Source organism: Drosophila virilis, chromosome 5, assembly GCF_030788295.1.
Source record: "Drosophila virilis strain 15010-1051.87 chromosome 5, Dvir_AGI_RSII-ME, whole genome shotgun sequence".
Lineage (NCBI taxonomy): Eukaryota > Metazoa > Arthropoda > Insecta > Diptera > Drosophilidae > Drosophila > Drosophila virilis.
Window position 1 is genome coordinate 5023243 of NC_091547.1, and position 24797 is coordinate 5048039.

The window sequence follows — 24797 nt, forward strand, 5'->3', positions numbered from 1 at the left end:
TCAACGGCGAAGTTATGTCGCTTTGAAACGTCATATCTCCGCCGCTCTAAAAAATCTTGGAGATAATCTCACCATGGTCAACGGCGAAGTTATGTCGCTTTGAAACGTCATATCTCCGCCGCTCTAAAAAATCTTGGAGATAATCTCACCATGGTCAACGGCGAAGTTATGTCGCTTTGAAACGTCATATCTCCGCCGCTCTAAAAAATCTTGGAAATAATCTCACCATGGTCAACGGCGAAGTTATGTCGCTTTGAAACGTCATATCTCCGCCGATCTAAAAAATCTTGGAGATATGACGTTTCAAAGCGACATAACTTCGCCTTCGATCTTGGCGGATTCTACGGACCTTCCCGAGTAGCCCCTCCTTTTTTGGCCCCTATCGGGCCGAGACATGACCATTTAAAGTTTTCCAAAAAAGAACGTGTAGTTGTGGACACGATATTCACGACACATTCTCGCCATGATCAACGGCGATATTATGTCGTTTTGAAGCGACATGAAGCAGTGGTATGTTAACTAACATTGGCTTAACATCACACTGTTAAATAACAGCAGCTTAACAGTGAACTGTTAAGAAACTTGCAAGTCATTATTTTTGCTAAAAAATTTCTGTGCAGCTACCTGCTGGGCATTTCTGTTCGCCTGGTATTTCAGTTCAATTTTGATTTTAAAAGTGGAAACCATCGGCCGGGCCCAGTGAAGGGGAATTAATAAACCTTAATTTATTTGTAGATAAAGCTTTAAAGCGATTTTTGCTAGGATTTGGAACTATAGATTCGCCAGGACTCTATCCATGGTATGGAAAACCAAGGATACATGCGTCTTCTAGGAATCATGGAGTGAGGAGAGGGCGGCTGAAAGAAAACGCATACATTCATGTTTCAGGAACATTTCCGAGTGAATTTCGCACGGATTTGGAACTGTACGTTCACCAGGACTCTATCAATGATATGGTAAAACCAAGGATATATGGGTCATCTGGGAACCTATTTTTATTTTTTGTTCGGCCAGGACTGCGACAGATTTGGCTGAAATGCAATTTCGTCGTAGTTCAGACTTTTTGACCGATGCCATCGACTCTGTGAAATACAGATAACGCCATGACAAATTCTTTTTCGTAGTGTTTAGTCAAATATGTATATGCAAATATATATCAAACAGCAAAAACGGATTTTAGAAAATAAACGATCGATAGCATACTATGAAAAATAATGTAATTTTCATTTGGGAAATATCGATATACCATGTTGCTATTGCTGTGCCAGCTTATTGGTTATCCATGGCATGTAGTTCGCAACCTTTACACCAACAATTGTAACGCAGTCTCTTATGCCCACATTGATAATTCCAAACTGCACAAAACGTTCTGTTCCGGGATATTCAACCGAACTACTTAATGGAGCGCCAGATATACCGATGCAGAGGACGGGTTTCTTAAGGACACACAAATCGTCGTTCACAACAGGTCTGAAATGAGCAATATTTTCTGTACATTTTTTCCGACCTTCGATAGAAGTATCCACTGCTGTCTCCCGCAAAATAGTCTTTTTAGTATCGTCGTGCTCGTCTGCGCCCCAGCGTTGCCAGAGTTTCCACTTGTTGTTGCAGGGTTGCATTCACTGGCAAGCAGATGGGACTGATGTGATCTGGGAATAAATCAGTTATTTAACTTTGAATAGTAAATATATGTTAACGTATAAACTAACCTTGAAATTTAACCTTTTTGGAGAGCTTTAGTAGAGCTATATCATTTGCGTAATTTTCATTAAATGTAAAATGTTCGTGCACAATCACCGTTTCGATACCAAATCTTTCAACTGCCGGCAAGCAATTGTTTCCGTTCGAGTTCTTAGATTTGAAACAATCCTCATCAGTTAATAGATTGTTGTTGCCCAAGGTCACAGATTCTCTGTTATAATAAAAAGAAGCCTTGAGCTGTTTTCTTCATCTATTATTTGGGAGATCCTTAATAGGCTTACTTACAACTCAACTTTCGAAGCACAATGCGCAACAGTTAACACGAATTCTGTATATAAAAATGTGATTGAAAATTGAATAGTAAGCTTTCAATTTAAAGTTGTGCCAGTAGTCACTTACGATCCGTTATAAGAGTCCCAATACAATAATATGGACTGATCGTATCGTTATTCTTAATTAGTGCCATCCAGGGTCTCGATCCGGGAATAACTTCAGTTGCATTCCCTATTAAGCGAACATTTTTGCCGATGCCACAATTCTGTTGCTCCAGTATACGCAGTCCATCCGGATTTATCTCTAATTAAGCAATCGATTAGATGTCATACAGATAGATTTATTAACTAACCCGTAGTTGCGCAGATAGCAAACAGTCCGACATGAAATAATATTAACTTAGTAGACCTCATGCTAGAACTGATTAACAGCCACTGCCGCACATTTACAGATTGAGCTGGGCTTTATAGCGTCAGATGTGACAAGTAGGTGTAATTCATTACAATATATTGGCATCAAAATAACTAGTTTTTGAGTTCAAGTGAATCGCAAGCACGACGACGAGTTGCACATGTAATAATAAACTAGTACTTCAGTTGTCTAGGCTTTACTTTTGCTGGCGCCACCTGGTGGCATACGAGAGAATGTGCTTCATGCTGGGCCTTGGTTTGAGAAAAACAAAATTGTTTTGCGTTTCTGCTGCGCCACCTAGTGGCAAGTAGTATAACAGTGCATAGCTCAACAGCCTACAAAATTGTATTTCTTAAAATACATTATAAGTAAACAAAATAATTAGAATAGTATTAAGTAGTAGCTAAGTAGAAACTCGTAGCATAATAATCACATCTCAATCGCCTTGACATATAACATTAATCATAAGATCTCAATGAATCGGCAACATATGTTATAAACAAAAACTAAAATAAATAAAACGAGAAAACAACAAATAAATAATATATGAATATTGAAATTTGCACAAAAGCAGAGTCCATTGCTTTGTTTTTTTTTTTCATCTGTATTCACCTGGGGGCTGTAACCTTGAAAAGCACGGGAGTTGAAAGCGTTCTGGCAGAGCCAGTTGAAAGAACTCCCACACAAAAAAAAAGAAAGAAAAAAAAAAGAAAAACGTTACGTTTCTCGCATTCTGATGCTTGCGAAGCGAGTGCAGTAAAAAAAGATCAACAGGAAACAGGCCTAAAATTGTTTAAGCAATTGTCAAGCCCTTGCCAGCTATGCATATGCAATTTTACTATAAAAATGTCATTTCATTGCGGCACCGAATCCATTCAATTATTTATTGGCAGAGCAATGAAACTTTTGCTGCGAAGCAGGCACTCAGCCAGGAAGGCACAAGACGATGCGCATCTCCCGAAGGCAGCTGCAGCGGCAAATGCTAGCACGGATCGTAGAGCCGAGTTGGGAGCTTTTGCTGGTGCAAAGACATCCAAGGAATCTGAACGGGAGGCAGCCAGAGCAGCTGCAAACATTGAATCAACTCACATTTGAATGAAGATAGAGGAAACGAAGCCAATTGACAGACGATTAGTTGTTAACAGGTTGTCGGAAAAATGGGTTAGCTATAAGATATATTATACTAGCTTATAAGGCATTTACATACGTGTTTAATAAATCGAAACTAGTTTTTTAAAAACATTATATACTATACATATATATGGGCGATATCGCGCACGACTGAGTTCTTGCTATAAAACAGTCGCGATTCGTGGCAATTCCCAAGATATCTGACGATATGCCAGTTATTGCACTAATTGCGGTCGCTGGGGAAAAGCGCAATGTTAGTAAACAAATAATTAAAATTATATGCAAAAATTGGAATCATAAATGCAAGCCTGCTTATTTCCTATCAAAACTGGTTTTGCTTCCAGAACGCCTTATCAGTATTTAGTTTGAAATATTCTCATTATAACAAATACATTTATTTTTATATATATATATATGTATCAATAAACATTATACTAAGGTAATTTGTGTGTTTGATTAAGTACAAAGGAGGTATAACTAAGTTTGCGGCATTACTGCATGACTCGTCTGGGATGTAAATAGTTGGAGCCAGGATCATCGTCCTGCCGATAGATGGCGCTCATAACGATAAGCAGGCTGGCAATCGCAAAGGCGCGCACAACAAACTCGAATGCGCGATAACGATAACTGCGTTTGCAATCGGCCATTGTTCTAATATTTTATACTTTAATTTAGATATATACACGATCTATACAGAGTTAGATATGTAGACAATTGTGTGCACTAATCAAGCGTAGGAATTGAACTAACAATGTTAAGAACTCAACTCAACACTTTTATTGTAAGCGCGGGCTGTGTGCTTCTGTGTGTGTGTGTGTGTGTGTGCGCGCGCATGTATAAGTGTGTTTTACCCACAGAGCAAGATTACTTACAGAGAATTCGCGGAGAAAACCCGAACGCTCTGAAAGTGATCTCCGCTGGCAATTCCCGCTCTGCAGATCTTTAAACAGTGCCTCAATATGAAATCGTCATGCAAATTATTTTTTTGGCATACGTGAGGCGAATGAAAAACTTAAGAGTCGAAATTGCGGCGCAAAATATTCTTGGCTTTTGGGCGAACACAATGTTGTCATTCGCCAGATGACGCTGTCATTAGTTGTGATTTGGACTGCTCTTAAACGGGGCAAAGATTCCTTTCCACAAATCTGCAGCAAACAGAAAGAGAACTGAGCGAGCTGTGCGCCACATAGTCTAGCGTCTGGCACTTACCGCAAATAGCGTTGAAAATGGGGCAAATGGCAAAAACGAGAGACTTTGCCAAGCACGCGCTGTGGCAACTGCAACATGTGCAACGCCGGAGCCAGCAACAATTGCTTCAATTGCGGCATTCTCGCAGCTAGTTGGTTATGTCCCTTCGAAGGCGCGCCTCAAACTGAGCCCAAAACTCAAAATGCGCCCAGGTAAGGAAAACCCAACCAGGTAGCTAACAACAATGAATGAAGCAGAAAACTGAGCATATTGAGGTAGGTTCCACCCCGACCTTTCAACTCGCAGCTGCCGATGGCAGATTCTCGCGAAAAACCAAAGATACCAACAAAATAACAAACAAAAGGACAACTCGAGAATATTTTTGGATATCAGAGATGACATATAGGGTATGCTTTCTACAATCTCAGCCAAAGAATAATCTTCTAAGTGCATTGAACTTGGCATACGCACATCGCGCTAAATATAGGCTCCACAGAGCCAAGGGCTGTTTAGTTCCGCTGCGACTCCAAATCTGCCACTTCCTATGTAGCTATAAATAAAAATACACAGCCGTGGCGCCCCATCCTATAGGATCAGACACGCGACGCATCAGCCGGCTGGTGCCTATATGTATATTTAGCAGAGTAGAGTCAGAGAGAGTCGAACTTGGATGCTGGCACTGGGAAGGAGGCCAGTGCAACGTGCAGCGTCATGGAATGCAGAAGCGTGTCCGTTCTACCAACCTATGCACAATCATGGTGCGTTAGTGAATTCCTTTCTTTGGAGTGTAATCTTTTAATTTTGGTTTGTTGTTTTGCAGCTCGCACAACAGCGACTCGAAGAAGGCTTCGCTGTGCCAAGCTCTGTTTCCCTATAAGACGTTCAGCGAACCCGACCCGGTCACCATACTCATCACCTTGGCTGTGCTCGTTGGCTCCTTTTGCCTGCTCAGCGGGTTCATACTGCTCTGTGTCGTATCCAAGGCGTGGCAGGATGAAACATCCGAGGCCATACTACTAATGGGTAAGTCGAGCTTATCGTCTGTCGTAGATTTGAACTGAGAATTCCCAATTTCAGGCATTGGCTTTTTCATTACATCTATGTCCTGTGTCACTTGGAAATTGACGAATGCGCAGCGTTTGGCTCAGTTACAGGAAACCATTTCAATATAGGCTTACATAAATTTATATATATGTATATATATCCATATTAATATATTCGATATTCACATAAAACCGTCAACTAATTGGCGATTATTTTATCGGCTATCCAGCGCATATAGCTGCCAACATTTGTGTACACCCCGGGATACCCATCACCACAATTAGTCGAACCGTAGCTTACTATACCGAACTGCACGTACCTTTGCTTCTCGTTATATTCGCTCAAGTATAATAAAGGACCACCAGAATCGCCATTACAGGAGTCCTTGCCAAGGTTACCAGCACACAGCTGGGATTTTCTTATATCCGTATAAAAGGATCTTTGGCAGTCTTCGCGAGGCTTGTTAGGGATTTTGCTCTCCATGGGAATATCAGACAACAATTCATGTTCAGTTTTGCCCCAACCAGTTATATGGAACTCTTCCATTCCTTCCGGTTGTTGTTGGAGTGTTGCATTCACAGGCAAGCAGATGGGCCTAATATGTCCTGTGCCATACAAATCGATTAAGAACTTAAAGAACTTGTTTTAATTAAAAAAAAAACATACGTTTAAACTCCACGTCTTTTGATAGCTTTACCAATGCTATGTCGTTGTGCTTAGATTGTTGCGAGTAATCCTCGTGCACAATGATCCCTTCAAACAAAAAATCCTCAACTGGCAGCGCGCATATATTTCTTGATTTCTCCCAAGCGCAGTCTCTTGTAGTGGATATCGCGTGTTCCCCCAAACGAACATATAATCTATGGTATAATTGTTGTAAGAAATGCGCGCATGATAATCAAAATTACTTACAATTCTTGACTATTGAAACAATGCGCAGCGGTTAGTACAAAACCTGTGAATTTGATTAATTTAAAGATCATATTGTATGTGTAATAGACAGGTTCTTACGTTTTGTTATTAGGGTACCGGCACAAGTGAACTCATCATGCCCGAGCTTTCTAAACATAAGTAGAGCCATCCAAGGTCTTGACATTAATTTAACTTCGGTTCCGCCGATTGTCTTTAATGTTCCACCAAAGTATCCACAGTCCTGTTCCTTCAATAGTGTCATTCCCGCACTCTCCTCTTCTTCGCAGCAGGCAAAACCCTATGGGATGAAAGAAATTCGTAATTTTCTGCTTTAATAATTTGCAATCGAAATTTATACAAACCTTTTTAGGTATGGGACATTTTGAATTCGATAAGTAGTTTAGTTCAACAGCCGTAAGCGGTTTGTGTCGGATAATTTCTAAAATCTTGGGACAATTTCTAAAAGGCCTACAATATCCAGAAATTCCATCGCGTCTGGTACAACTTTCATCTTGAAAAAAGCATGTAATTCTTAAGAGTGAACATATATGTATGTATAAATGTATATATACTAACATGAGGTATCGGCTATAGAAGGCATACAAGCTGACGCCACACAAAGGGCGAGAGCAAAGCCACGGATAACTTTCATTGCGAGTGGCTGAAAAAAATTTGACTAACTAAAAATCTTGAACGACTGGCCCTTTTAAAGGTTCAACATATTTTCAACACACTGGCTTATCAAGGAATGAGGTTTTGCATGATTTCTTGGAAATATAACACTCAATAAATATTATATCCGAGAACATTTGTTATATCAAGAAATGCACCCCAAAGTATATTTTGTATATTATGTTTTGCAGCTCAGTTGGTTATTAATAGAAATGTTTGATAAGAATTTCCTGGTCTTTTGATAAATTTGTATACGTTGAGCTCGTTGTATTAGAAGTTATAATAAATGATATATTATAATTACAAAACTTCCATGTAAAATTGCAAATAATAATTTAAATTTTAGGCGCTTTAGGATCCCAAGTGCATTGGAAGTTGCGATTAATCCAGCTCATTGGCAGCATCTTTGTGCTCAGCGGCAAGCGCTAAAAAAATATAAAGATAAAGCTGCGCATTGAGGCAGGTTGCGTCCACAACTTTCTACTCTCAGCTGTCAATAGCAGAATTAGACGACAAACTGCCCGCCCCTGTCAGAGAATATTCATCCACATGACGTCAAGCTTGTGGTCCTCGGTCCTCGGTAAGTGCATTGAACCACATACGTACAGGCGGCTAAATAAAAACCAACCAGATCAAACCCTTGTTCAGTTCCGCTGCGATTCCATATCTTCCTATGCAGCTATAAATATACAACCGTCGCGCGCCATCCGATAGAACCAGACACTGGCTGGTGCCTATTGTATACTAAGAGAGAGACGACTGAGACGAATGCGCAGCGCTTGGCTCAGTTACAAGAAACCATTTCGATATAGGCATAATAAATTTATTTCCATACATATATATATATATATTCGATATCCACATCAAGCCGCCAACTAATTGGAGATTATTTTATCGGCTATCCAGCGCATATAGCTGCCAACATTTGTATACACCCCGGGATACTCATTACCGCAATCAATCGAGCCGTAGCTAACTATACCGAACTGCACGTACCTTTGATTCTCGTTATATTCGCTCAAGTATAATAAAGGACCGCCAGAGTCGCCATTACAGGAGTCTTTGCCAAGGTTACCAGCACATAATTGGGATTTCCTCACTTCTGATACAAAGAATTTTTGGCAAACGTCGCGTTGCTTTTTTAGGATAGCGGTTTCCTTAGGATCATCAGAAACGAGTTCCTTTTCGGTTTTGCCCCAACCAGTTACATGGAACTCTTCCATTTCTTCCGGTTGTTGTTGGAGTGTTGCATTCACAGGCAAGCAGATGGGCCTAATATGTCCTGTGGCATAAATATAATATTAATCGATTAAGAACTTGAATAACTTGTTTAATAAAAACATACGTTTGAACTCCACGTCTCTTGATAGCTTTACCAATGCAATGTCATTGTGTTTAGATTGTTGCGAGTAATCCTCGTGCACAATGATCTTTTCAAACGATATATCCTCAACTGGCGGCGCGCATATAAGTCTTGATTTCACCCAAGCGCAGTCTGTTGTATTGGATATTTTGTGTTCCCCCAAACGCACAAACATTCTATGGTATAATATTTATAAGAAATATTCGCATGATAATCAGGAAATAATTACAATTCTTGCCGATTGAAACAATGCGCGGCGGTTAGTACAAAGCCTGAGAATTAGAATGAATTGGATTGTTTTAAAGATCATATTATTTATTATAATAGACAGGTTCTCACGATTTGTTATTAGGGTGCCAGCACAATTAAATTCCTCAGTCCCGTTATATATAAACATAAGTAGAGCCATCCAAGGTCTTGACATTAATTTAACTTCGGTTCCGCCGATTGTCTTTAATGTTCCACCAAAGTATCCACAGTCCTGTTCCTTTAATAGTGCCATGCCCGCACTCTCCTCTTCTTCGCAGCAGACATACTATTGGATAGAAGAAACTCGCATTTTTGAGCTTTAAAAAATTCGCAATCGATATCTATACAAACCCTTCTATTTATAGGACATTTTGAATTCCTTAAGTAGTTTGATTCAACGATCGTATGTGGCTTGCGCCGGATCATTTCAAAAATCTTAGGACAATTTCTTAAGGGCTTACAATGTCCAGAAAGTCCATCTTGTCTGGTACAACTTTCATCTTGAGAAAACAATGTTATAGTCATATTTAAGAATGAACATATATATACTAACACGTCTCAACGGCTATAGAAGGCAGAAAAGCTGACGCAACACAAAGGGCGAAAGCGAAGGCACGGATACTGTTCATTGCGAACGGGTAAACAAAATAGCACTGACTAACAGTCCCTATCGACTGGGTCTTATAAGGCACTGGCTTATCAATAATTTCTACTGTACATTTTAAAAGTTACTGTATTATTATTGTGCATCATATCAATGAAGTCAATAATGGCTTGGTATAGGAAATAATGATGACAAATGGGATAGTTCAGTTCTGTTCAGTTGGCCTGCACTGTACAGTATATTTGTGTTTTGCAACAACTGACTTTATATAAAAGAAATGTTTGATACGAAATTTCTGGAATTGATTAACATTTGCATCCGGGGAGCTCGCCATATAACCACTGCTTAGAATTTCAGGCTGCCCGTGGTCTTGTAGAAGTCATCGACCTCCTTGGACGAATTAAGCACACACATATGGACCTCATTGCACTGAGTCGTGCCAAAGTCATAGTCTCCAAAACGTTTAAGGATCTCACGTGCGTCGAAAGAGTCGCGATCATTCTTGTTTAGTTTCTCACTACGATAACGACAGTTCAGTACCGTCATGTGAAGCTTAATGCTGTCGCGTTTGTTGTTGTCGGTGGCACAGAGGCCGGTGGTTTGGAAATGCTTCAGGCATTTGTCAGCAAACTGCTGCAGCTCTGGTGCCTCCACAGTACCGTATAGCACTTTGGTCGAGCTGGGATCATCGTTCATAATTTCCAGCCCTTTTACTTTTATCTCAAAGGGCGTTTTTAAATCGACCAGCCATTGCCGGCAGGTTTGCAGCATATTAACGGCTTCTTTGCGTTCAGCGTCATCCAGGAGCACATAGACGCCCAAGGTGATATGGATGCAGCGCTCTGATATGAATAGCTTCTGGTCGATGCCTGGCAGCTGTGCATCTAAAATGCTTTGCTGTGGTACAGGGTTAAGGGATTTCACATATGATTAAACCTACGTTTACCTTTAGCTCGATGAAACGATTCTGCACTTCGCCCTTGTTTAATGGAACAGCCAGAAAATGAGTTGCCTTCATGCGCTTGCGCAGCGAATCAATGAGTAGCCGTATTTTGCGAAGAGCAGCACACACATTGCTGCGTTCGCTAGACTGGATAAGTAAATCACTAGACGCCTCATTGTGGCGAGGCACGTAAATCTCCGTCTGAGTTTCAGATTCAATGCGACGCTTCGTGGAGCCCTTGAAGCCAATCAGGCCACCATAGAAGGATCTGCAGGTCCACATAGTTTATTTGAATCACATTAAGCTCAACTACTATTTCGGCACTTACTTGGGCACATGCAGCGCCAGTTTGTAGCTGCCATTGGGCAGCTCCTCAATATTACATTCGGCGCTATCCTCCTCGTAGTCGTCATCGGCGTATAGATCTAAAAATGCATTTCACAATATGCTGACAAACAGGAAAAACTTATGCTTTTATATTTACCGGGTTCTTCGTAGCCTTTGATAGCTTTCTCATTGGCCGAGTTCCACTTGCTGCCACCAAAATCGTCGTGAACAATGTTAACGCGATAGTTTCGATTGTGGCTCATTTGTTGAGTCGGAGGTGCTAAGACATTTCGGCTCATTTTTGCAACAAAATATGTTAAAAATTGTCGATTGTCTTATTTGCAAAACTCAAATATTGAAATTGTTTTGAATTGCTTATGTCAGTGATGAGCTTTCATTCGATAACTTTAGTAATATCGTCGTAATTGTGTCGATAACAGTTTGCTTCAATTGGATTTAAATAAATTTAAATTAAGTGGAAACTGTAATAAATGTTAGTGTATTAATATATAAAAAATTAATGTTCAATTGCAACAAGCCGTCTTTTTATAACACTAAGCAAAGCAAAATCATCAGATAATCTGGGAAAATACATAAATTGAACTTTTTTGTTTTATGTCAGTGATGAGCTTCCTTTCGATAACTTTAGTGCTGTCGTGTCGTTTGTGTCATTTTCAGTTTGCCTAATTCTAAATGCATTTAAGTTAAGAGGGAACTGTAATAAATGTTAAAGCATTAATATATAAAAATTAATCCACCTGCAACTATTTTTTGTGTACAAAAATAAAAAATTTATGTCCAATTCCAACAAGCCGTCTTTTTATAACGGATATTAGTGAGCAAAATCATCGCAGCACTCACGAGCTTCTTTGAACGCTACTAGTTCCAGTTCCGGAACGTATTTAGTTCACACGTGCTAGAATCGCTTTCAATGTTATTGGTAACTGTTGCAATATTTGTTAACAGAAACCTGCCATCATGTCTGCGGCAACAGCCAATAGTCGAAATACCAAAACTGCGGAGCCGCACAAATCATGGAAAAAGATCAACGAGGAGCGAAAAGCATTGAAACGTCAGCGAAAACAGGACAAAGCGCTCAAGGACCTACAGAGAGTTCAAGAAGCAGAAGCTGCTACCAAGGAGGCCACAGATGCAACAAAAGCAGCTAAGGCTAAGCCACATCCATCCACAGTGAGCATAGCAGTGCCGGGCTCCATACTGGAAAATGCACAATCCGCCGAGCTGCGCGCCTATGTTGCTGGCCAAATAGCGCGCGCTGCCTGCATATTCCGTGTCAACGAGGTGATTGTCTTTGACGATGTGGGCGTGGCGACGGCGCGTGAAACAAAACGTAGCTATGAGCAGGATGCGGAGGGAAATGGCACAGCCACAGTGCGCAGCAGCTCGTTACAGTTGGCGCGCATCCTACAATATCTTGAGTGTCCACAATATCTGCGCAAATACTTCTTTCCGCTGCACAAAGACTTGAAGTACTCGGGCCTGCTTAATCCGCTGGACACGCCGCATCATCTGCGCCAGCAAAGCAAGTTTCAATATCGCGAGGGCGTCGTCTGCGACAAACAAGCCAAGGATGGTCACAGCTATGCAAATGTGGGCCTGCTGAACGATGTGCTCATCGACAAGGCCCTAGATCCAGGTGTGCGGGTCACAGTCAAAATGGATCCACCAAACGGTAGGTGTCCTAATTTTCAACAAAACTGATTGTGATTTAAATGAATGACTGCTTTCCATTTAGAGACCAGTCGGAAACAACGCGGAACATTGGTCAGTCCGGACGAGCCGCGTCGGGAGACGGGCGTCTATTGGGGCTATCAGGTGCGGATTGCACATTCGCTCTCCGAAATCTTTACGAAATCGCCCTATGCCGGCGGCTATGATGTGACTATCGGGACTTCTGATCGCGGCGCCAGCGTGCATGATGTGCCCAGCAAATCCATTGAGTACAATCACATTCTCATTGTATTTGGCGGCCTGCAGGGTCTCGAAGAGGCGCTGGCCAACGACGAGAAGCTGACAGTGGACGAGCCCGAGCTGCTCTTTGATCACTATGTGAATGTGCTGCCCAAACAGGGCTCACGCACCATACGCACCGAGGAGGCGCTGCTCATAGCGTTGGCTGCCCTGCAGGAGAAACTGCAGCCACAGCATGCGGATGTGGAGAGCGATCTGAGTGAACTGTTGCCGCGCAGCGAACAGACAGGCTTCCCGATGGCACGCGATGTGCTCGTAAGCAAGAAAAAGAAGAGAAAACATGACGAGACGCCTGCAGCAGCACACGATACGCCAATGCAGCCATTGTCAGCATCAGCTGACAAACCAAGTTTAGCTCTAATGCATCCAAATCCGTTTAATGATCGTGCAGCAGAAGCGGCTGCCATCGAGACCGATTTCGAGGTGGTGCCAGCCACAGTGCCCGCAGCAGTTGTCGCTCCGAGCGCAGCCAGTGACGAGGATTTAAGTCGATTCGATTGAGATGCTCTCGATTTTAGTTAGTTCTTATAGTATATACTTTTTCTGTTTGATTTTTACTATATTAACTATATTGTACTGCTCCACGCTTAATATATATATATATGTACTATATGTAGATGACATGGCAATGCTCTGTATATTGGTATATTAGTTGCGATATCTACCCGCATATTTTGTTCGTAACATTTTCACTTAATAATCTAGACAAACAAATTTACGAAATATTGTTTTCCGATATTGGGTTTTATACAATACGCGAATCTGTGTCGGAATGTGTGGCAGCGTTTGATTTATGCCGAGAAGCAACTACATAGGCATTTTATAGGCATTATTCAGTCACTTGCACTGTCAAGCATAAGACACAAAGAATTTGATAACAATGGTGCGCCTATCGTACAATTTAACAATAATGTTTCTCATTAAACTTAATATACAAACTAGTACAAAATATATATATATGTATAGATTTATATATTGTATACCCCCTATAGACTAGACGCGTGCCGTGGCCAAAGGCTGGCTTATTTAAAACTCTATATGTAATACGTGGCCACATTATCGCCAGTCATTATTAGCTATGGAATAATTGAGTCCTGAAAGCGCGCCTCTGGCAGGAAGTCCTCCTCCAGCTCGATGCGCGTATCGCTATGATAGCCCAGCAGCGATTCGGTATCCTCCTCAAGATGTCGTATGGGATAGCTAATGCCATCGCCAAAGCTGAACAATTTGTATTAAGCATAAAATATTGGAACGAAATTTCAAAATGCAATACAAATAGAAATCAAATTGAGAATTCTTTTCGAATTAAATTTCATTCATTTTGCATGAATATAAAAGTGATGTTTGTTTGTGTGTGCGTGTGTGCTCGAAATGGACATGTGTGAAAGGAGGCTGATGCGGTGCAATAGAAGAAGCAGAGATGAACAAAGTTCAGGAGGACAATTAAAAAACGTACCTGTGCTTATTTCGTGTGCACATACATGTACTTTTATATAATATATATTTGTCATTAGCTTTTTTTATATTATTTACCTGAATACAAAAGTTTGTCGTATAAAAAATTAAAAACTAGCGAACTATCTAAAAAAAAATGAAGAAGCGCAAAATAGAAAGAAACTTGCAATAAACTTGAAACCAAACTAACTACGTTATTTAGAATTATAAAAGCATCAAAATGCGTTACAATTTCAAATTCATTCGTTTGTGTATTATTATGGGCTGTGTTCGGATATGATCCTAACTAAAAATGATTTTCGTTTGTTTTGGTATTAAAGTCTCATGACCGTTAAAACAATGGGACACGAGCTGTGTTTAAATGCTAATTGACCAATATTTAAGAGTTCAACAGTTATTGCTAATGATATTGCTTGATATTGCCATCGATAGATGTATAAACTGGCCATTGCTTACAAATTGACTGTATAAAAACAAGTAGCTTACATTTAGTATTTGCTTTTTATCCATACTCCTAATGAAATATATGTATATATATATATATATTTATGATAGTCTCATTCAAATTGATATATGTATAGATAACACATTTGCATTCTTGCATACAGAGTCAGTGGGAAACTGGGCAAGCCGAGCTACAGGTAAAAACAACTGTTATACATTTTACATTTACAATTATCTCACACTATATCCATTCATAAAACTTACGAGTATATTAAATACATACACACACACACACACGCGCGCGCGCACACACACATTTACAAAGCTCTGGCAGCTATCAGTATTCAAAAATCGTACATGATTGGGTTTGAATGCATTTTACACAACATTATGAGTAGGTATCGCAGGTGGTCCGCCATTGGGCACGTTCACATCCTTGGCAGCTGGCGCCGGTGCGGTCATTACCTGGTCACCGATCATATCGATGACATGGTTGGTAGCATGGGCGCCCGCCGTCGATGCTCCCCCCGCTGCTGCTGGTGATGCTGCTGCTGCTGCTGCTGCTGTTTGTTCAATATTGACAACGACTTGACTAGGCGGTATTAGTGGATGATTGTGGCTAGATGATTGACCGTTGTCTAGCTCCAGATGAGGTTGATGATTATTGAGTGGAATAGCGTCAATCAACTTATCTGTGGCTTGGACATCTAACCTGTTGCTGGCCGCATTCGCTGTCGTATTGCCCATGGCCTCATAGCGCTGGCCAGGACCCGTCTGATCGCTCGACGTTCTGTAGCTCAATCCGTCGCCCTTACTAATCGTTGGTTGGTTTTGGTTTGGTTTGGTTTGGTTTGGTTTTCCGATTGTTTGGTGAATAAGCAAAAGTTTTTTAAATTGTTAACATAAATTGAAACAGAAAAATCGTGGTTTTATTTGTTGTTTTTGTGGGGTAGTTGCAATTTTTTCATTATTTTCTTTTTTTTTTTTGCTGTTAGATGTTTGCGCTTTATACAATTTAGTTGATATAAACACATATATATATATATATATATCTGAAAAGTCTGGTGTTGGTGTAAGATTTTTAGTAAGCATTAGTTAGCAGCAGCTTTTGAAGTAATTAGTTACACTCCTGCATTAAAGCTTAACAAATCTAAGGGACTAACTGCATCAGGTAGATGTCTTAACAGAAATGATAAACAAATTATAACTAAATATTATCACAAACGGATGTCCATTTAACACTAAATTGCCCAATTTTAGTAACGATTTTTTTTTTTTGGTTATTACTTAAGACTAAATTGTGTTTTAAGGAAATCAAATTACATTTGCACTGGAGAGTTTTACCTATTTCAGGTGTACAAGATATTTTCGCGACTTAAACTATTACAAAAACTATTAGGAATGTCAATTGGTGTGAATTGTTAGGTGCACACTGAATATACGAGAGCTCCTACTAAAAAAGCGGTCTGCAACATGCCTCAAAGTTTGCCAAATGTGTGAATAAATTATTTGCAACAAGCGATAATTAATAATAAGTAAATCAAATACACAGACACACACACACACACAAAAACAACAATTAAAAAGAGTGCAGAGAATTGATTTTGGAATTGTGTGTTTAGACAGTGCAGCACAGATTAGTAAAAAAAAAATGCAATGAAACACGTGAAATGATATAGATATATGTAGAAATATCTAGAGCACATACCTGGTGAACACGGGCAGGAACCACAGCTCCCACTTGTCGCCAAAGACCTCGCAGAAGTTGGCATAACGGCCCAGATTATAGCCATTCTTATCCGGTCCGCCGACACGAAAGATGGGCGCGCGAAATGCCTCTGTAGCGAACGGAAAAAGAAAGAGTTAACTCTTTCTAGGTATATAAAGTGAGAGTTTCTCGCTTACCCAATGTGGTGCGATTGACGAGCACCAGGTAGATGTGGTAGCCGAACAAGCTCACCAAGCTAATGGCAAACATGATCGATATAAAGAACAGAAAGAGTATGTGAAAGCGTCCCATGCCGTTGCCGGTTGGCTGGCCCTGTTCCAAGACACCAAGACCATTTTCATTCTTTAATTTTACATTAAGTACAATATATGTATAAAGAGTTATGTATGGATATATATCTAAATATATTCACAGTCAAGTTAATTACAAAACGCAACAAGCAACCAATTAACAAATGCATGCTGGCAAATCTCCTGTGCATGGCTGGACGTTGGATTGTCTTTTAGCTAGAAGATTGGGTGTGGAGGCGACTTACCTTGACGAACTGGATGAAATCATGCAGCGTGGTTAGGGCAACGTACAGACAGTAGATCAGTGCATAGCCCAAAAACAGTACGAAAAACTTGTAATTGGAAAAGTTAACACAATTGTTCACCCAGGGACAATGATGATCCATTTTTAGCACACAGCAGCTGCAGACGCTGCAATGATGCGATCGATCCGGCTTCACGATCTTGCACTTCTCACAGAAGCGCACAGACCCATTGATTGTGCTGTTGCGGATGAGAGATTTAATGTAAGTAAATCAAAACGAAGATACCGAAGAGATTCTTTGAATTTTCAACGTGGAATTTGAATTCTCACCGATTTGTAACCGGCAAATTGCGCGCAAAATTGTTTAAAATGCGCTTCTGTGTCTCCTGGTTATCCGCCCGGAATAGCTGATTCACCTCCTCATCCGGTATGCGCCACTAAAATTTAAGATTTTCCACATAACTTTTGCTGTAGTTGACACTAGGAAAATATTGCGATATGAGACTAGCAATTGCTTGCGCTCAATTATCGCATATTTAGGCTTTTTTATGTGTGCGCTTATCAGCGTGTGAATCATTCGAGTGCAGGCGTGTGCGTGTGTGTGTGTGTGTGTGTGTGTAGGGCTGGGACTTACCTGATCCGGCACGCGGCCCACCGATGTGCTGATTGTTTGCCAGTACGACCATAGAAACAATAAGAGTGCAATATGATAGAAGAGCAGCATGAATGCCATTGCGACACGATTCTCCGTTTTCACTGCGATCGTAGACAGAGAGAGAGAGAGAGAGAGGGGGTCGTTTATATTACGCTTTTGTAGCGGAATTTGGGCTACTCACGAACACATAGCTCCACTACATAGGCGTAGTAGGACCAGCCAATTACGGCGAATATGAAGAGAACGGGTATCCACTTGAAAACCGACATGCAGCAGCCGCAAGGAGTCTTCCTTCGTCGATTGTCCTCGTTGCCCATGCTATACGCGTATACAGCGCAGCTTTGTACTTGTATGTTTGAAAGTGTTTGTGGATACGGGTGCGAGTGCGGTGTGCGGGTAAATGTGTGTGTGTGTGTGTGTGTGCTGGCGCTGCTGAAATGCCCACACGAACCAGCTCCAAGTGCAGCCTCCGTTAAGTAGCCTGTAAAGGTGCTGCCAGATTGGGAGGTCGCTTAGGTAGTTCACTTGTTCCGTGAATCACAGTTAGTTAATTGAGACGAACACTCATTGGCCTTTTCTTTCCTATTTTGTATACACAAGACACTTTTGCTTTTTTTTTTCAGCCGCGAAGATTCAGCTGGTGTAAGTGAAAGTGATTGAAACTAGCTTGAACCCATGTTCTGTAATGCCTTTGGTTTTATAAAGCCATCGCCTGCTTGCACAAAGCCACATTCAACGCAAGTGCACGAATAACAGGGGATAGGATTTGCGTACGAAATAAATAAATATTTTTATCCGAACCGACGGCTCATTCCAAGAATGGTTGTGGTAAAGAGTGATGTGCAAATTTGGTTGCGATGTTGATGATATATCGATATGATGGGGCGGCTGACAATAATTTGAAATATTTGTAACAACCAAATGAAGACAAAAATTTTAAAGCAACAGTTACTATGCTCTGAATAATAAGAAATTTGTATATGAAAATGCAACGAAAAACTATAAATAATCATATAATGTCGAGTAAGCGATACCGAACTTGTTCTATTGAACCAAGCAGTTACGTTGCCACCTAAACAAAAATAGTTCCGTCATACTGTGACGTCACGTGTCTTGCTCAACATTCTGTTGGCGAGGTGGCAGCGCTGCACAAACGATACCACCGGCTGACCAATGTATCGAGTCAGCCCAATAAGAATCCGAGTTTCAGTATTATAGTAACGTGTGCCGTCGTCAGTGGTAGATATATTCTGTCGGATATCGGATTATGCGTACTGCGTGCGTTTAAAAATCAAATAAGTAATTACATGCAACAACAAAATTAAATGAAAACAGCTGAGTGTTGACAAAACAACCAATAAAAAAAAAAAAAAAAAACAAAAATAAAATAAAATTAAAAATAAGCCAGTCGTAAACCTTTTGCCCCGTTACAACAATTCACATTAGAAATTTCGATTGTGCAAGTGTATGTAAAATGTGCGCGTAATAAAAAACGAGGGCGCGATATGCACGAGGAGTGAATGGGGGGCGGCGGTCGGTGGGCAGCAGTCGGCAGTCGGCAGGCTCCCACAAAAAATATACATACAAAAATTCTACCTATCACTTTAGCCAGCTTGTTGTTGTTGTTGTTGTTGCTGTTGCTGCTGCTGCTGTCGTCGTCGTCGTCGTTGTTGGCAAGGTTTTTGGGGACGCCTGTTGGGGCTTCTCCTCGTTAGCCTGCCTCACTTTGTGTGCGCGGTGGTTGGAGGGGGCGCAATCAATAAACGCGTTAGACTAGCCTGCAGAGCGGGGTGGGGGGCTAAAAGTGCATTTGACTTGGCGGGATGAGCGTGCAGGGCTGGAGGGCTGCCCCCCGCATCTTTGGAATGCCGGTTTCTAATGTTTAATTAACAAGTGCTGCCCTCCACCCACCAACCACCCACCCACCCGCACACAATACTTTATCTCGCTCTAATCAGTTGATCTAATTGCGATAACTAGACATGTGTGTGTGTGTGTGTGGGCCTATTACTTAATTAATGTCGATACGTATTAGCGAATATTTGCGGCAATTGTTCATAAATTAATAACGATTGGATTTGCCAAATTTAATTGAAATTAAAAGATTGTTAACACATTGACCTTAGGTACGATTGGAACCGTGGTTTATCGAATTGGAGTGCATATGTTGTGGTATGGAGTATCGTCTAACGTAATGCAGTTTCCAATTGGGGTCACGGTCATCGATGCCAAACGGGCGAGTTTTAATAAGCCAAATGCCAATCAGAGTAGCGGCAGGTGTACTCAGATATATTCACGCGCGCATTCAAAATGTTGTAGACCCGTGTTAGTGTGTGTGCGTGTGGTGGGAGTTGTGCAAGCGGACAGAGTGGAGAGAGAGAGAGAGAAAGAGAGAGGAGAGAGAGAGCAACTGTTACTCGGTAGACAGGCCCAAAAAGCACAAAGCACAAGTGCAAATAAACAATACAAACAAACGTGCGAAACCCCCACAGACACACACACACACACACACACACAGCTGTGTATATATATATATGTGTGACCGTGTGTGTGTGCACATACCTATATTGCACTACAAACAGACTTAACAAATTGCTGTGCACACACGCAGAAAATATTCAATGTTTATTTAAGCGCAAATAATACACAGACACACACGCGCACACACAATTAATTAAACAATTACATTGCCAAAAAACCGAATGCGTGTGTGAACAAAGAATACCTTAACACACCGCAAATTGCTCAAATTGTTGTTGCTTTTACGAGTTTAACAACTTTGCGGCTCGTATTGGCATAAACAAATACAAATCAATGTATCTTATTGGAATCGTTGCACCCATTGGACCTGTGATATGATAACGGTAAAATCCACACCGTTTTTTTCTTTCTCTTATTTAAAAAGCATTCATACATACAAATATGTGCTTGAGACTGTGTTAACGAAACATTTTCTCATTTTCTATCAAATCAAATGATATATTTTGTTGAAACATCAAAGATACATTAAATAAACGAACGACACCAGCAGCCGCAGGAGCAGCAGCAGCAGCAGCAAAAGTTGAAGCTTTGATTTGCCTTCAACTTCAATTGCGGCCTCGCGCTCGCCCTCGCATTTTCCTTCGCCCATGCTTGGCACCCTCCGAAAAACCCAAAGAAGCCAACCCAAAAATAACAAATTAAATTTGGTTTTAGCCAATAGCAGCAGCAGCAACAACAGTAATCATAAGAAGTAAAAAGTCAGCGAGTGGAGACAGCAAGTTAGCGCGAGCGCACAGCAGAGCGAGAGAGAGCGAGAGCGAGAGCGAGAGAGAGAGAGAGACAAACGTCGTTTTGTGGTCTAGCAGCAGCGTCAAAGTCAGGTGAGTGCTTGTTCTTGTTGTTATTGTTGATTTCCATTAGTTTCTTTGCGCGATTAAATATTTTACGCGCTTATCAATAACTCCTTCAAGGGTGGCATTGCTTGATAAACAAATAAATTCATTTTAGCGCTACGCTGGCCCGCTGGCAACGTTGGCAATTGCCGTTGAAGTGTGTGCATTAAGTGGCAACGCTGTCGTGCACTTATATTGCTTTTATTTTACCTTAAGTAAATAGTTGCACTTGTTATAAGAGCTTTTTTTTTTCGTTCTATGTGACAGACATTCATCCATATCTCGCTCACACACACACACACACACAGACATCCATCAAACTCCATCATCTATCAACATTAGCGGGGGCCAGCGGTCACGTTAGTCACGCGCACACATTTCCAAGCAGCGACCAGCTGGTGACGTACTTGCCTACAGAGGCCAGGAATGGCAATGGGAACGCTGCTGACATTGAGAGTCTGTGGGAGGTGGTACAGTGTAAATAGTAGCGTAGCATATACAATTGAATAGCCTGCGGCAAGCTACGGCTTCCACTTATCTACGCTCTTTCTCTCGCTCTTGCTCGCTCGCTCTCTCTTTCCCATTACTGCTAACGGTTTTATTCCCATTCAGTTGTGCCCGTCAGCCAGATTCCTTGCATGTCCGCACGTTTCCTACACGAGCCGCAGCGTCTTATTCCATTTGGCCATTGGCTGGGGGGCTTTATTGATTGTGTTGCGCACCCGGCACAAAACAGGACAAGATGAATGTAATACATTCTTCCAGCTTAACAGTTCCCGTGCGTTCGGTGGGCAGCTTTCATTTAGGCTCGAACGGTAATTAAGCGTGGAGCATATGTAAAGCACATAAAGAGCTTTGTATGTTTTTTCTTCTTCTCTTTTTCGCAACGAAGAAGCTTAAAAAATAGCAAGTGGGAGAGAGAGAGAGAGAGAGAGAGAGAGGGAGGGAGAGCACATATATTTTTTAAACATATTTCTTATGTCCTTTAATTAAGTGGAGGGGTTTATTGAGGCCTCGTAATAAGTCATGAAAATGTTTTTCTTTTGCCGCAGCTCAAAGGCATTTTATTGACAGTTGCGGTGGGAAAGTGGGGGGGGGGCACACAAAGGAGTCTTACTGCTGTGTGCATGTGTGTGTGTGTGTGTGTTACGGGCTTTGCCATTGACAAGGGTTTTGTGTTGTTGCCTTTGCTGCTTCTTCCTCTTCTTGCTGTACATTTTCTTCTTGTTGCACGTGAAAAACCCATCATGAAGACAAGACCAGGTCCTTTGTGTGTGTAGCCCGTTGTAGTTATTGCCTTTATTACTTTTTCATTTCTCTTAGCGTTCAATTTTCTCAGTTTCTTTCTTTCTACCTGCCTTTTATTGCGCTTGCCTCTTCTTTGAATTTATGTATTATTTCATTTAGCTGCTGCGTGCGTACCAAAAAAAAAAAAAAAACCAAATAAATAAAAACAAAAAAAAAAAAACGACCAAGGAAAAATTTCGAATTGCTTTTCACACAGGTGAAAACAATGTACGATTTTACAAAATCAAAAAAAAATATGTTTTTGTTTTGTGCAACGGCGAACTTTCCGGCGCATATGCGAATTAATTTCGGGCATAAAGTTTACCCCTAGCTATGGGATCAAAAATAGAAACGAACAAGCACAACACACACATAAAATTTTAGCATTGCGCTTTAATAAACAAAACCTCGAAAGGCCAACAAAATCTCGAGCTAAACGAGAGCTAAGTACAACGCGGCGTATGTGCAATTATTTTACGCGCGCGCGCGCGTCTCTCTGTGTGTGTGTGTGTGTGCGTGTGTGTATTTTGCTTTACCTGGCCAAAAAGTTAATGCGTCGTGGGGCTTAACACAATTTACCTGTGGCCAAGTTGATTCAATGAATTTAATAAGCTTAACCAAACTAAACTAAACTTAACAGAACTTAATTGTTATTAATTAGTTTTCGTTTGCCAGACTTAAGCCTAATTTGACTAGCTAACAAACAAAAGAAGTCTATTAATAAAATTCAAAGTTTCTATTTGTGATAAATTATTTGTAAATATACACAAATGTGATACAAAATGATTCACAAATATTGCGCATAATTTGCAATTTGTTATGCATTATAATTGGCCACAGTTTGTCATCTGATTGTTGGCCATTTATTGTGTGGGAGTTGGCCAAATAAAAGCACAACAAAACGCGTGACTAACGGCAATCAGCAAAGCATATATATTGATTATATGTATATTCCCCCTCAACGCAATCGCATAGAAAAAAAAAACACTATTTGAAAAGTTCTTCAGAACATTTTTAGACAGCTCATAAAAATCCATTTAATTGCCTTGCCATGCGGTAAAAGCCACATGAATTCGGCCGAAATGAAAGCGACGACCTTCAGCTTCAGATCCAGTTGCTCTCTGGACAAACCAAACCCCCCCCTCCCCCACCCCACTACCCCACTTAGTTTTTCATTTGCCAGCGGTAGTGCAAACAATTCGCAAAGTTCATCAATATTTCCATCTAAGTTTCGATTTATATCAACAATTAGCTAGGCCAATAGATAAAAGCCAAATTAATCAGGCAAAATAAATTGGTTTGCCCGTTAAAAATATTACAACTCAAATAAGCCAACACACAAACGGAATTGCCAATGGCAAACAGCCAAATAAATAGGCCAAAAGCAAGGTTTCTCGGCAGAAGAAAGTCTGAGTCGAAGATCCTGGCAGAAGCCAGTGCCATATAACGGTTAACAATAATAATCCTTAATCTGCATTAGATTTTGAATTTGTTCAGTTTATATATTCTTTAATAAACGCCTTTAAACCGATTTATTTTGTTCCTATTTCGGACTAGCTGTTGCCAACCTTTTGCTTCGATTTGATTGGCACCCAAGATTTACAGAGAATATCCAAATTAATTCCACATAAATTTAGAGCACACAGCTCTTGAAGCTTACTCTAATGAATTTTACTCTTCGGTTCACATGCAGCATAAGATAATCCTCTTTTGAATGCTTCATTGAGTGGACAGCCAGAGGCCGTCCTGCTTCCTCTTCTGTTGCCTGTCAAGACAGACAAAGGGAAATGAAGCTCTAAGGCTTACATCTAGCACATTTTAATAGAGTCCAAGCTTTCTATTTGATGCTTGTTGTATTGCATAATAGAACTCTTCGTTGGGGGTTAATAATTTATGAACTTTGTCCCAAGTCAAGAAAACTGATTAGAAGGCAACTTGTAAATTGTTTATGCAGCTTTCTCAGTAGGTCTGTGAATATACTCTACATAGTCTGCCCACTTTCAAGGCGAGACTCATGCTATGAAGATAAAATAATAGCTCGCCCAACTAAAGATAAGAATACAAAGTAGATAAATTTCATTAGGCACTATTACGTGCTGGATAAATATATATATATATATGTGTGTGTGTATGTGTGTGCATATATATCTATTGCTCGATAAGGCGAGCACGTGAGTTAGCCAATTCCCAAAGCAATTGCCTGACACATTTAAGCCCCGAACAGATTGCGTATACGCCGTGTTAGACGGGGCCAAGACAAGAGCCAATAGCAAACACTAAATGACTTTTAAAAGCCAATTAACGCACGATATCTGCAGCTCATGACATGCCAATCTGGCAATATGTCAATATGGACTGTCAATATGTTCGGCATGTCAAATCGAACCAAAAAAAAAAAAAAAAAAATATCGGTCGATATGTCGCACGCCCGCACAACAACTTTTTGACATTTCTCCCCGTTGTTGTTGTTGTTGTTGTCGGGCCAGGGAATAAAATTGAATTTTGTGTT

General features: G+C 40.7%; 8 protein-coding genes across 20 annotated transcripts in view; 3 read left to right on the forward strand and 5 right to left on the reverse strand.

The window, feature by feature from the left end:
• Nucleotides 1-1111: 1111 nt before the first annotated feature.
• Nucleotides 1112-2448, reverse strand: LOC6625193 (serine protease grass). The gene is made up of 5 exons (XM_002048710.4): nt 2327-2448; nt 2101-2277; nt 1987-2029; nt 1710-1912; nt 1112-1649 (listed from the first exon to the last, which is right to left on the reverse strand). Exons 1-5 carry the CDS (start codon nt 2385-2387, stop codon nt 1552-1554), a joined length of 582 nt encoding a protein of 193 aa, XP_002048746.2. The 5' UTR covers nt 2388-2448; the 3' UTR covers nt 1112-1551.
• A 2344-nt stretch (nt 2449-4792) lies between these two features.
• On the forward strand, nt 4793-5946 carry LOC6625192 (uncharacterized). 3 transcript variants are annotated; one of them, XM_015174076.3, is made up of 3 exons: nt 4793-4916; nt 5525-5727; nt 5782-5946. In XM_015174076.3, exons 1-3 carry the CDS (start codon nt 4801-4803, stop codon nt 5874-5876), a joined length of 414 nt encoding a protein of 137 aa, XP_015029562.1. In that variant the 5' UTR covers nt 4793-4800; the 3' UTR covers nt 5877-5946. The 3 variants fall into 3 exon arrangements, with proteins under 3 accessions (XP_015029562.1, XP_032292415.1, XP_002048745.1); XM_032436524.2 differs by having other exon boundaries at nt 5841-5946; XM_002048709.4 differs by lacking the exon at nt 4793-4916 and adding an exon at nt 5328-5462.
• LOC6627002 (serine protease grass) lies at nt 5947-7979 on the reverse strand. Its single transcript, XM_002048708.4, has 7 exons — nt 7961-7979; nt 7237-7321; nt 7023-7171; nt 6760-6958; nt 6661-6703; nt 6415-6608; nt 5947-6353 (listed from the first exon to the last, which is right to left on the reverse strand). The coding sequence occupies exons 2-7, from the start codon at nt 7310-7312 to the stop codon at nt 5947-5949; spliced, it is 1068 nt and encodes a 355-aa protein (XP_002048744.2). The 5' UTR covers nt 7313-7321; nt 7961-7979.
• A 162-nt stretch (nt 7980-8141) lies between these two features.
• On the reverse strand, nt 8142-9721 carry LOC6627001 (serine protease grass). Its single transcript, XM_002048707.4, has 6 exons — nt 9498-9721; nt 9296-9444; nt 9035-9230; nt 8925-8967; nt 8678-8871; nt 8142-8614 (listed from the first exon to the last, which is right to left on the reverse strand). The coding sequence occupies exons 1-6, from the start codon at nt 9571-9573 to the stop codon at nt 8208-8210; spliced, it is 1065 nt and encodes a 354-aa protein (XP_002048743.2). The 5' UTR covers nt 9574-9721; the 3' UTR covers nt 8142-8207.
• Nucleotides 9722-9752: 31 nt separating this feature from the next.
• On the reverse strand, nt 9753-11219 carry LOC6627000 (activating signal cointegrator 1 complex subunit 1). Its single transcript, XM_002048706.4, has 4 exons — nt 10976-11219; nt 10820-10916; nt 10495-10759; nt 9753-10445 (listed from the first exon to the last, which is right to left on the reverse strand). The coding sequence occupies exons 1-4, from the start codon at nt 11115-11117 to the stop codon at nt 9894-9896; spliced, it is 1056 nt and encodes a 351-aa protein (XP_002048742.1). The 5' UTR covers nt 11118-11219; the 3' UTR covers nt 9753-9893.
• Nucleotides 11220-11706: 487 nt separating this feature from the next.
• LOC6626999 (putative methyltransferase C9orf114) lies at nt 11707-13426 on the forward strand. Its single transcript, XM_002048705.4, has 2 exons — nt 11707-12511; nt 12575-13426. Exons 1-2 carry the CDS (start codon nt 11797-11799, stop codon nt 13309-13311), a joined length of 1452 nt encoding a protein of 483 aa, XP_002048741.1. The 5' UTR covers nt 11707-11796; the 3' UTR covers nt 13312-13426.
• On the reverse strand, nt 13227-18574 carry LOC6626998 (palmitoyltransferase ZDHHC20-B). Of its 7 annotated transcripts, none has more exons than XR_011417038.1 (8): nt 17809-18570; nt 17607-17728; nt 17303-17409; nt 16974-17211; nt 16615-16780; nt 16418-16547; nt 14974-15523; nt 14293-14900 (listed from the first exon to the last, which is right to left on the reverse strand). XR_011417038.1 is itself a non-coding variant. In XM_032436517.2 (8 exons), exons 1-8 carry the CDS (start codon nt 17942-17944, stop codon nt 15329-15331), a joined length of 1020 nt encoding a protein of 339 aa, XP_032292408.1. In that variant the 5' UTR covers nt 17945-18568; the 3' UTR covers nt 15189-15328. The 7 variants fall into 7 exon arrangements, 6 of the variants coding, with proteins under 6 accessions (XP_032292407.1, XP_002048740.3, XP_032292404.1 ...); XM_032436517.2 differs by lacking the exon at nt 14293-14900 and having other exon boundaries at nt 15189-15347; nt 15422-15523; nt 17809-18568; XM_032436516.2 differs by lacking the exons at nt 14293-14900; nt 14974-15523 and adding an exon at nt 13227-14028 and having other exon boundaries at nt 17809-18574.
• A 235-nt stretch (nt 18575-18809) lies between these two features.
• Nucleotides 18810-24797, forward strand: part of Pka-R2 (cAMP-dependent protein kinase type II regulatory subunit) — a 41782-nt gene continuing 35794 nt past the window's right edge. Inside the window, exons 1-2 of one of the 5 annotated variants that reach the window (XM_015174080.3) lie at nt 18810-18926; nt 20823-20989. The gene's annotated coding sequence lies outside the window, so the exon portion shown is untranslated. Of the gene's footprint in view, nt 18927-18967; nt 19093-20597; nt 20990-24797 lie in introns of those variants that run through there. The other 4 variants (XM_015174081.3, XM_015174078.3, XM_070210488.1 and 1 more) reach the window with 4 other exon arrangements.